At 36.3% G+C, this 12,221-nt stretch overlaps 1 protein-coding gene across 3 annotated transcripts; it reads left to right on the top strand.

Annotated features, from left to right (window-relative positions):
- The first annotated feature begins 2,607 nt into the window (after positions 1 to 2,607).
- Positions 2,608 to 7,504, top strand: LOC144005555 (uncharacterized). 3 transcript variants are annotated; one of them, XM_077503823.1, is made up of 6 exons: positions 2,608 to 2,970; positions 3,162 to 3,235; positions 3,999 to 4,069; positions 4,343 to 4,402; positions 4,578 to 5,571; positions 6,818 to 7,504. In XM_077503823.1, the coding sequence occupies exons 5-6, from the start codon at positions 5,311 to 5,313 to the stop codon at positions 7,277 to 7,279; spliced, it is 723 nt and encodes a 240-aa protein (XP_077359949.1). In that variant the 5' UTR covers positions 2,608 to 2,970; positions 3,162 to 3,235; positions 3,999 to 4,069; positions 4,343 to 4,402; positions 4,578 to 5,310; the 3' UTR covers positions 7,280 to 7,504. The 3 variants fall into 3 exon arrangements, with proteins under 3 accessions (XP_077359949.1, XP_077359950.1, XP_077359948.1); XM_077503824.1 differs by having other exon boundaries at positions 5,283 to 5,571; XM_077503822.1 differs by having other exon boundaries at positions 5,304 to 5,571.
- Positions 7,505 to 12,221: the final 4,717 nt, after the last annotated feature.

A 12,221-nucleotide genomic window follows, 5' to 3' on the forward strand; every position in this document is an offset into this window, starting at 1 on the left:
ACAGTCCATTATATTCCGCCTCCTAAGTATGCTGGCATAGGGTGTGTGTGTGCGTGGTAAGGAAATGAGAGGGGACATAAGTGTTAGTTTTACTAACAGTGCGCCCTCTGAAATATTTCAGGGAAAAAAAAGATGACACGTGCATGAGGCAATGCCAAATCTTACATTTATTTTAAACACTGAGGAACTGATTATCTGACAAAAGCGCTGCCAAACGTGTGAGGACTTCGCAGACATCCCTTCGCTTATAAACAAGTGATGTCAGCGCTTAAAAAAAAAGAAAGAAAAAAAAAAGAGGAAAACAAAACCTATTGTTAGCGACGAAACCGCTTGCATGTCTCAACAACCGTTATGTCTCATGTCATCATCTCCTCCCATACTCGCAAACAGCATATCCTGTGTGGTTGCTTGAGCAGACAGGAACCAACATAATGAGAGCGTACGACTAAATCACAGGATGGAGGAATGGGAGACGGGCAACAAATTCGGAAACAGTGGACAACAGAGTGTCCAGGAGAGGACAATCGGGTTTAACACTGGGAGCAACACAACTTCCTCTTTTTGCTCTCATTTCTTTAACCCAGGGTGTCCAAACTGCGGCCCGCCGTCCATTTTTCAGTGGCCCGCGACATATGCTAAAAGTGGCATTTGACTCAGTTCAAATAAAATAAACAAAAAAATCTTTGGAGTTGGTCAAAGTAAGAAGGGAGGGTATCGAAAAACAGGTGCCATTAAAGGTTATTTTAGTTAACTAAAACCAATGAAAAAAACTCAAACTAAAATTCAAAAAACAATATTGTTACGGAAATAAAATAAAAACGAAAATGCTTTTTAAAAAAATGAAAACTAACTGAACCTATCATTTATGTATACAAAATTAACTAAAACTAATGAAAAACTAAAATTCAAAAAACAATATTGTTACCGAAATAAAATAAAAACAAAAATGCTTTTTATAAAAGTGAAAACTAACTGAAACTATCATTTATGTTTACAAATTAACTAAAACTAATGAAAAAACTAAAACTAAAATTAAAAAAACAATATTGTTACCGAAATAAAATCAAAACGAAAATGTTTTTGAAAAAACGAAAACTATCATTTATGTTTACAAAATTAACTAAAATTCAAAAAACAATATTGTTACCGAAATAAAATAAAATCGAAAATGCTTTTTAAAAACGAAAACTAACTGAAACTATCATTTGTTTACAAAATTAACTAAAACTAATGAAAAAAACAAACAAAAATTCAAAAAACAATATTGTTACCGAAATAAAATAAAAACGAAAACTGCTAGCTTAATGCTAACACGTCATGCGAAATGCTATCAGCAGGCTAATAATAAATAGCATTGTTGTTGCTATTAGATTAAAAACGACGTTCATTCATACTAGTAACATTCATGAGGAGGGATTGCCTCACACTTGGCTGTCATGGACCCGCATGAAGTGATGAAGCATTTCACTATGAAGATTTATTTGTCTGCCATTGCTAAGATCTGCTTTTCCGTGGATCTCAAGGCCAAGTAGACTAAAGGGAAACAGACTCTGTAATATCAATTACATCATACTATATATGCACAATGATTTTTTGAGCCAAAGTAAAGAATGTTCTTAAAGATTTTATGACTACTGGCCCATTTCTTTCCCCTACATGAATCCTTTATAAATATTTTGTCGCCAATGGTCAGCATCCCCAACCGGAGCGCGAACAAGCGTCCGCAGAAAGGAATCTGGCCTTCTGAAAGCGCCACGGCTGAAGGAAAGACAACATACCAGGCATATAGTTTGAGGGCGGGAAAGCCACAAGCATTCTGAAGCTTTGACAAAAACACAAAGAAGGTCTGCGTCCATGGTGCCTGCATTCCTAAACATGTCCAGCAGGCTATAATTCTTCAGCCCACTTAAGTTGTTTGTTTGGACTCAAAAAAGGCATAAACAATAGTTTGCTGTTACAGAAAACTTGTGGAGGAATTCATGTTGATCCTGAGCGGTATAAGTCTCAAGAATAAGATTTATCATTTTATTTTATCTGCTACTACAAGTCGCTTTAATACACATGACATGAATGAATACAAAACTGTGTAAATTTGATCAATGTTGTTAAATTGTAACCAATAACCAACCAAATAGTTTGTCTGGATATAGAAGAGGTAAACACAATTATTAACAATAATTGTTTACTAGTTGACTAGTTGCTGTGTTTGTTATTCATTAAATCCGAGACATGCAAATGTTTGGTCAACGATGTTTTAAAAACTTTATTTAAACAAAAAATGTCCTTACTACTGACAGTAGGCCTACTATAACACATTACATGAGTGCTGTACAGTATTTTCATTTCAAATTCATTTAGTTAAATTCTGGTTAGAGGTGGTTGTTTTTATATGTCATCATAATAAATATTTGTTGAACTTGTACCGCATGTATGAGGATAAAATGCAACTGTCAAGAGCGCACTAAAAGTGTTTTGGTGAACTATATTGCCATCTGGTGGTAAGATGGCGTCACTGTGTGTGGCACGTATCATTCCGTTTTACTCCCAAGAAGACCTGACGTTCACGGATCACGTCACAGCAAACACTCATTTCAACACGATGATTTGCACTTTGTAAGAAAGGGATGAACAGCTGTTGTACTGTAATTTTAAACGTGCAACTTTTTTTTCTGGTGTCCGTGAACACATCCACCTAAACGCGAAAGCTGCTTGTGACGTCACTCAATTAAAGTACAGAAGGTGGCTGATTATAAAAACATTTCGTTGGGAAAGCAAGAGGAATACGCGTTATATCACCAGCGCTTTCACGCCTTTAAACCACATCTAGTTAGTTAGTTTATGTCTATTGTAAAAGGCGTCTACAACTTCACACCTGCGAATGGCACCTGCTAGTTAGCTTTAGCCATGTGAGACAAATTTGGAAGACCGGTAAAATGGTCAACAATAACTGAATAAAAAGCGGACAGCGCTGTGAGTACGAATGTCTAATAACTAAATTCGAAATACAGATTTATTTATTTGTTTCCCCAAGTAATTATTAGTAGTCTACAGCAGTTCCATTTTACTATTTTGGAAGTGTGAACACGGTGATAGCATAATGCATGCTGCTAACTGTGTCTGTGTGCGTAAGAGAGAAAGAAAGAGATATGTTTGTGTTGTAGCGGAATCATTCATGATGGAAACTGGGTCAGACTGGAAACTTGTCATACTCGGCAGCAGAAGTGAATGGAAAAAGGTCAGTTTTTATCACATGGTGCAAACTGCACTTAACCAGACGTGGCCAAGTCTTTCTTTCTTTCTTTCTTTCTTAAAACACGGAAAGAAAAATACTTTTTTTTTTTTTTTTTTATCATCCTTACAGCCTGGACAGGTCAAATTTGACACGTTATAACGTTATAATTCAAATAAATACTTAAAAAAAAAAAAAAAAAAAGTCTTAAAAAAAAAATCCCCAAAATTGCCATAAAATTTCCACAAATTGCCCAAAAAAAAATCTGAAAATTGATAGCCAAAAAAGGCAGAAAAATGTATTTAAAAATAAAAATAAATAAATAAATAAATAAAAAAAACACCTTTGAGCTGAAACACATATACACACACACACAAAAAAATGTTAAAATGAAGATAATGGATTAGGCTGTCATTGGACACGTTTAAATCATGTCTATGAAAATATTTGCTAGTATGTTAAATAAATCAAGGGAAATGGGTGATATTGCACCCTTACGAATGCTGGCTCAAAAATTGGACCAACCCACTAACTTGGGTCAATTTTACCCAACCTTGGGTTCTGTACAAAAAAAGTACTTGTACATATTTTTTCTACATTTTGAAACGATATATATTTTAGACTGATTGATGCACAATACAGTGACATTGCACCAGCCTAAATAGATTAAGATTTAACTATGATTTGGGAGTCCTTTTCTTTCCGTTGTTTAAAGATCCCGTTAATCCAATTTGTGTCGGCTTAACATCCTGTTTTTGTTCATTCCCAGGCAAAGAAACTCCAGGAATCCCAATTGTTTGGTCCCCTCAGAGCTGCATAACACTACTAATGATTTCACATGTAAGTCAACTAATAAGTGGTTTCATTGATGTTTTAATATTGATTAAAAATGTAAAATAATATTGGAACATTTTCCTAATCCGAAACTGAATATTCCCAGTAACGGTGTCTGATTTGTAAGCCACAATTTAAACAGAAACTTTTTTTTTTACTGTCATGTTTCTCAATCACACCTGCAACAGTTGCTAGGAAACACACAAAAACAAACAGGGGCAACAGGCACACAGTAACTAAACAACATAGTCATGGTTGTCATTTTTATGTCATTTGCAGTTTGACAGCTGAGTTGACGACGCTGACCATTTTGTTCATTCGGAGGCCATCTTAATGCTGGTAAGAAACCTCTTGGTTAATGGTAAAATTACACATTCTGAATGTATGTGCTTAGAAAGTAATTTGAAGTATACCGTTAACTCGTTTGCTCCCAAAAACATATAAATACATTATATTTGAAATGTTTTAAGTGTCCTAAAGATGTATTTATACGTTGTTGTTTTTTTCATGCTAGAGCATACAGAAGGCTTTGACACAGCCACTCAACTGCAGAGAATGGGTGAAAAAAATGGTAGTAATTACAAAAACGTCCAGCAGGTGGCAGCAGAGTATAAGAGATCAACCAGGGCCATGATGAAAACAAGCTGTTTCCCCACAATAAGTAGATTTGAAATACAGAAGTATACTTTTTTTTTCCTGATGAAAGAAGAGATTCTAAACATTCTTTTGGTAGGTTCCATGTTTTGATAGCAATAGAACACAATATTTTGTGGGCCTTGCAAAAATCAGTCAAAATCCAGTGAGTGAAGGGGGGGTTGCTCCAGTGAAAATGGCTGGGAGTGAATGAGTTAACTGTAATATCAAAGCTTTAAACGGATACTCGACTCATTTATCCATTTACAGCAATAAAAAGTTGATATTTTGTCTGGATTTAATTTGATAATTTGTGACGTGACATTCGCAAAGTGAGCAATGATTGGTTGTTACTTGAGCTCTGAGCGCGTGATGTCATTTTCAGCTAACTGCAAGTGGCAACATGTGTTTTTAAAGATATTAATTGTACACGAAAAGTAATTCAGTTGTTAAATGAATTATAAACAAAAATATTAACTTCTTACCACTGAAAATGGCTAAATGAATCAAGTATCCCTTTTAAATAAATATTTATTTTCCGTCAACGTGTCCAAGCAATAAAGCAAACTGAAGAGTTCACTGACAGGCTTTTAACGTGACCTTGCAGAAGAAGCATGCCCCCCAAGAAAAAGAAAATCGTCATTCCACCAAGCAAGGCGTTCACCTCACAAATGGCCATAAATTGCATTCAGCTGCTGCCGGACGGCAGACAGCGCCTCAATCTCGGTTTCAAATATTTCGAGGCGGTGCCAGAAAGCATCCATAAATTGTTCCGAGTGGATGAAGTGATCTTGAGCAGGAACCTCATCATCAGCCTCCCTGATTTTATTCATGAGTTCATCAACATGCAAGTTTTGGACCTGCACAGCAACTATGTGAGTACGATACGGGGTTTATGTGTCTAAACACAGCAAAAAATTAGAGTTAAAATTACAGTGGTCAATTTTGGGGAGTTGTTTTTTAACATCCAAAGTGTACTTTTAACATTTACAGCCTTGAATGGTGTCTACATTCGGTGTTATTTCAGTGAGTCGATCACCTAGTGCAGGGGTCAACAACCTTTATTGGTAAAAGATCAATTTTAGGCCAAATAATAAAAAATAAAAAAATAAAAAATAAATAAAAACTGTCTGGAGCCACAAAACCTTTGAACATTGTGATGAAAAACTGGGCATACTGTAATTTTGGACATTTTATGGCTGTTTTTTTTTTTTTTTTTTTTTTTTTACTTTTTTTACTTGCCTTTTTTGCTAGCAATTTTCTGATATTTTTGGGAATTTTGTGAACATTTTGTTGTTTGTTTTTTGAACATTTTAAACGTTCTTTCCTTAATTATTATTATTATTATTATTATTTGGCTACTTTATGTACAATATATGATAATTTTTTTGATTTCTTCATTTGTTTTTTTTTGTTGATATTTTATAGTTACTTTTTGAATGTTTTTTTTCCTGTTTTTTTTTTAAATAATGAATTTTCTGACTTGGCAATTCAAAAGATGTTTCATGGTAATTTTCTGCCTTTTTTGGACATTTTATCGTTACTTTTTGAATGTTTTCTGACTTTAGTAAATTTTTTCTTTTTTTCCAATTGTGTGTACAATATGGTAGTTCTCTTCTCTTTTTGGACATTTTCTGGTCACTTTTACTATTTTTAAAAACTTTTTCCATCTACCTTTTTGTGCCTTTTACATACTTACATATTTGGACTCTGACATTATTTGAATATTTAATTATTCATTTTTAAAATCTAAATCCTTAATGTATTCAAATAATATTTTATCTGAAAAAATAAAATAAATAGGTAAAAAACTATTTTATTATTATTATTATTATTATTATTTTATTTTTATTTATTTTTTTAGAGAGCCACAGGAGAGGAACTAAAGAGCAACGTGGCTCCAGAACCTCTTGGTTGCAGACCCCTGACCTAGTGTTAGATTAACTCTACAGAGTGTTAAATTAACTCCGCCTTCGTACCTGTGCTACAGTGATCGCGGCCCGTCCAAACATTACATGGCACAAATATTATTCTTAACTTGCTAGGCTCAATCATCACCACTGGTGAAAAAATTGCCAGGTCCAATTCATACACGTGACAACTTTCTGTTTTTGACTCCAGCTGGAGGAGATCCCTCGGACCATGGGCCTCCTGAAGAACCTGGTGGTTTTGAATTTGTGCAACAACCGTCTAAAGCAAGTGCCCAAGGAGCTTGGCATGCTGCAGAGCCTCCAGAAGCTCTACTTGGGTCTCAACCAGCTTCAAATGCTTCCCACGGCCATCGGTAACTTAACGGAGCTCATCTACCTCGGCCTCTCTGACAACAAATTTACGTCCGTGCCAAGGTGTATCGCAAACCTCCGAAACCTGAAAAAGGTCAACCTGGACAGAAATCCCTTCCCTCCACCCCCAATTGACGAGAAAGATAAAATACCGAAAAGGTTTTTCCTGGCTAATGCGCGCGACCTATGCAAAGACTGCCTCAAAAATTGCAGAGAAGAGAGAAAGAAGCTGCTAGAAGCAATAGAAATGATGGAAGAACCCGCAGTGCCTCTCGCACGAGTGGACCTAATTCCGGAATAGTATTGGCAGCCATTTCATTATAACGCAAAATGGCACAGCTGGAGTTGAGGAGTCTCGGATGTTTTTGTTGCAGCCTGAATAAGTGCAAAGCGTAAAGTACAAATTGAATAACAATGTGTATTGCTGCAAGACTTCTCTTAAGACTGCATGCCTGTGGTTTGCTTTTTTTTTTTTTTTTTTTTTAAATACCAAGTACTACTTCAAAAATACAGAACTCGCAAAGTACTATCATAATGACCAACATGAAAACACCGCAACATAATAGGCTCAAGTCTTCATCAAAAATGAGTGTTTGATATTGCAAGACCGACTAACAAATATGCAGTTTGAATAACATTGCACTTAAGTTTATATATAGAAAAGTAAAAAAAATAAATAAATAAATAAATAAAAATATATATATATATATATATATATATTTAATTTATTGCACTTAAATTTCCATAAAAATTGTATCTAGGAAAATGTTAAAAAAGACAAAACATCTTAAATAATAAATGACTGGGAAAGTTAAATTCAACTGTACTGGGGCAGTGATTCTTTTGCGTGCCACTAGAGGGAGCACTTGTCTCACAATTGGCACACTTTGAAAATCACTGTTGGATTACTTGCAGAAAAATGTGGTTGTCGAAATGGTTTTGGTGTTTTGTGTCCACTAGAGGGCTGCAAACATTGCAAACTTCACTAACATTGGAAGGAAATGAATCTAAATGATTGTTTTTGTTCGGTAGCAGTCAAAACATATCAATCCATTCCCATGAATAATTAAACGATAGCTTCAATGTCAAGGTGATAAAAGCAGTTTTCTAATCTGTTGATTGCTTTAACACTTATTTCCAGGAGACGCTCAATTTCCGCCCCCCCTCGCGCCAATTTCTTGTGACTCGCAAGGTCGATAAGACTTGAAAAAAAGTGCAAAGACCATCACCACCTTTTTCTTTTCTTTTTCGGCTTAGTGCTGAGTGGACAGAAATAAGATCTCATCAGATATATTCATTAGGATGCAAGCCGTCTGATATTGACTCAGCCAAGCTGCGTCTGACCTTTTGTTACACTGAAACGTGACAGTAAAACATCCAACTTCATGTACTTGGCTTCTATTATATTCAAAATATTCAAGCCTCTGACCACATTTCACCTTGAATACAAATCAGTGATAAACCAAGACCTTGGTTGACCCCCGCAGCCTGCTGGGGTGGCCCTTTTACAATCTAACGCTCATTGCGCAATGCTCCCGGTTACATGCACTCTGCCGCCGCTATTGAAAATCAATTCACAGCTACGCACACACAAATAGATGGACTGTCTTTTTTTTTTTGTTCCACCTTGCTTCCCCACTCAGCTATTCCATTAGTCTGCGCCCCATCCGACTTGCTTGCTCTCACTCTGTCTGCCAGTCGCCTAAATACACACGGGCTGGCAAGAACGAATAAAAGTGCGGCGGCAGCCGAGCCCCGTGGCCACAAAATAGAATTGAATTCATTTTAATTACCCGCCGTTGTTTCCGTTATCGGCTGAGAGGCCAAATTGGAACTGTCGGAAATGAGACTGGAAAGTCCAAAGCAAAAAGTTTCATCTGTCAAGAGAATCACTTTCTTAAGGAGAAAATATGATAAGACACATTAGTAAGCTTTTCTTAGACATTCAGAAGACATGCAGCATGATAGTCGTCCATTTTTAACCATTCATGTAACACCACATTTGTAAATACTGTACAGTATTGCTTGCTAACATTGCTAATACACAAAGGTGAATTAATAACTGCTCTGGCAATGAAAAGATTTGGGCAATATTTTAACACATTGGTTCTCAAACGGGGGTTCATGAGGGGCTAACATGAGATTTTAAAAGTACATGTAAATATTTCTAAAAAATATATAAGATCATAAAACGAATTTTATATTCAGTAGGGCTATTCAATTTCAGTGTCCTAAAAATCCAGCATCTCTTCCATACCCAACTTGTCAAATGGCACCTAAAATCACCTGTCAATCATTTGAAATTTTTATTTAAAATTCAGTTATTTCTTTTTTTGAGAACAGAGATTTACTATGATCCCAAAGGATGACACGTTGTTAATAATGTGCACAAATCTTCATAATTAAATTAATTTATTCGTTTGTTTTTTGTTTTTTTTTGTTATCTTTTTATTTCCACATATTTCAAGAGACCAATCAGACATGTTTTGCGCTGGTTCAGGGGGTATTTTGTTCCTGAAAAAAGGTTGAGAATCACGGTTTTAATATACAGAAAAATGCAAATGCCATCTCTCGCGTGTTTGTCACAGTCTGCTTATCCTGTCAGCTCTCTCCTTTGCATTAGTGGGTGAAGTCACGGCCATGTGTTAATAGTCAATGACAGAGGAGTGTGTGCGTGTGTTTTGCTAAAAGGGGTTAAAGAGCAACACCTGCCTACTTTTTGTCCCCTTCGTCTGTCAAACTACTCTCTTAATAAGCCATCACATAACTTTCGTGGCAAGCTGAGAGTGAGATGGCGACTGGGCGTGTGTTTATGTCACCATTTTGAATTACATTTAGACTGATGCTATACACCTTTTATTTGGTATTACAATATAAGGAATATAACTAAAATATCTATTAGAACTCAAAAGTAGTAGTAAATGGAGTGCGCATTTATATATAGCGCTAGTGCTTTAGCCTCATTCACTATTTTGAAAACTTCTGAGTGTACACTGATGCGCTAATGCAGCTAATTCGATCTATGGAAAGTTTATCCTTTTTACTTTAAAATAACTTATTTTAACCTTTTTTTTTTTTTGTTATTTAACTTTTGATACAGTTTTCTTTCTGTGCTCTGTCGCAACAGCTAGCTAGCGCTAAACTAGCTTGTGAGGGTTCATCTCCGGTCCAATGTCCAACCTCGTCAATTCTTTTCGTGCTAGGACGATGTCAGATGCCAACAGACGTTGTTCTTACACCCCCTAGATTGGATTTATTGACTGATTATCAGTGTAATTTAATGCTCATTAGCGGGCTAATCATTTCCATACATGCTATTAAAAAAAATGATTGGATGGATATAAAGCCACATTATACGTGATGTTAGTCATCATCTGTCTAAATCTAAATTAGCTGTTGATGTATGTGTTAACCAGGGGAAGTCAAATTCATGTAATAAATCTTCCCACTTTAGCCATCACGTACGGGTATTGGTTCTAAAATATAGAACTGTGACATAATGGATATTCACTGTCACCTCATCACACATACATCCAATAGTATTCTTCTTTGGTTGACTGAAAAGGTCGACTGCAGCCAGTCATGCCCAATCAATAAATAACGCTAAGTCAACAGTCACACCTTCAACATCCAGACCCCCTCGTCTCTCCCGGCCTGTTTTAACACAGCCACTCCCCTGCCTCCGATGAAATTTTAATCATCCTGCGTTTCAATATTTCAAAAGGTTCTCTCCAATTCAGTGATGTTATTCGGCTTTAGCGGCGAACAGATAACGGAGCAGGTTCTCGCCGTTATTGCGGCTCAACTCGACAAGGGGGCAGCTGTTGCTCGAGATCACCTTGAGCTTTGGCAGTCTGAGGGAAAACTGTTGTTTTGTCAGTGGAGATGGACTGGGAAAAATTTCCTTTTTTTTCGATTTAAACTCCACACTATCAGCAGGTTTTCGTGTGGTCCATTTCCCCACCCCGGAAAAAAAAAAATGTTTCCACTGGGGATAAAAAACAACATTGGGTTGGCTGGTAGAATCACAAACAACTTTCAGTGCCACACCCTGGATGGAGTGGCCACACCGCTTCTACTTCAAAACCCACAGACTGGCATTAAAGGCTTTTCATTATCCTTTTTTTTTTTTCTTTGCTGATACTGGTTTCTCACGTTTTACTCTGTCAGGTCATATGACCGCTATCTTTCGATCTTATTTGATTTGGGCTTGTGCCATGTGCGCGTCCTAATGTGCTGCTTCATTTCAGAAGCTTGTTGGCTTTTGTGTGTAAGTGCACGTATGTCAAAAGAGGGCTCACGCGCACACACACATGCATATATACACACCCTCCACCCTCTGCATGTCTCCTTCCCTCTTTGCTCTGTAATAAGAGCAGCTGCGGCCACTCTGATTCAATTGCAGTGCAGGACTTATGGCTATTATCCAATGTGGACCGGCGCAGGAGGGCTGGCTGCTGCTGTGGCACAGCTGCGCCAACAGCACCAGAAAAACCCACTTGAGAGTCGTAAATTTACGACAGACATCCCACCAGCTGAAATATTTTTGAAAATGTTGCAGAGGACAGACTTGTGGGAACAAAAAGTGTTTTCTATTCATCTTACATTACAGTTTTGTATTATTTGTGATTTTTTTTTTTTAGGAAAGGGCAGCAGTTGTGATGGAGCAGTTTTTACAGCTCCATCACATATTCCAAATTGTTCACGTTGATCTAGTGCAGGGGCAGCAACCTTTATTGTCGGGAGCCATTTTAGGCTAAATAAATAACGAAAGAATCTGGAGCAGTAAAACCTTGTGAAAACATTGTGATGAACAAAACGGTATGGACATATGGTAATTTTTTTGCCTCCTTCATTTTTGGACATTTTATGGCTTTTTTTCTCTGCCTTTTTTGCTATCAATTTTCTGAAATTTTAGGCAATTTGTGGACATTTTATGGCAATTTTGGGGATTTTTTTAAAGACATTTTAAAGTTAAAGTATGGCTATTTTGTGTACATTATATGCAAATTTTCTGGACTTCATTTTTGTTGTTGTTGACATTTTATAGTTACTTTTTGATTTTTGATTTTTTTTTCCTGCCTTTTTTATAGTGAATTTTTAACATTCCAAATTGTTCATGTTAGGTTATTGGAGACTCTAAATTGCCAATAAAGTGAGTGTGAGTGGTTGTTTCTTTGCTAGTCTACGTAGGATCCAAATTACACTGCAGATCCAATTTAAGTAACCAAATCACTAGAATC

Source organism: Festucalex cinctus, chromosome 17 (assembly GCF_051991245.1).
Source record: "Festucalex cinctus isolate MCC-2025b chromosome 17, RoL_Fcin_1.0, whole genome shotgun sequence".
Classification (NCBI taxonomy): domain Eukaryota; kingdom Metazoa; phylum Chordata; class Actinopteri; order Syngnathiformes; family Syngnathidae; genus Festucalex; species Festucalex cinctus.

Coding starts and splice junctions, on each gene's coding strand:
- LOC144005555 (XM_077503823.1), top strand. CDS start 5,311: ATGCCCCCCAAGAAAAAGAAAATCGTCATTCCACCAAGCAAGGCGTTC. Junction 5,572..6,817: donor TGGACCTGCACAGCAACTAT/GTGAGTACGATA, acceptor TTTTGACTCCAG/CTGGAGGAGATCCCTCGGAC.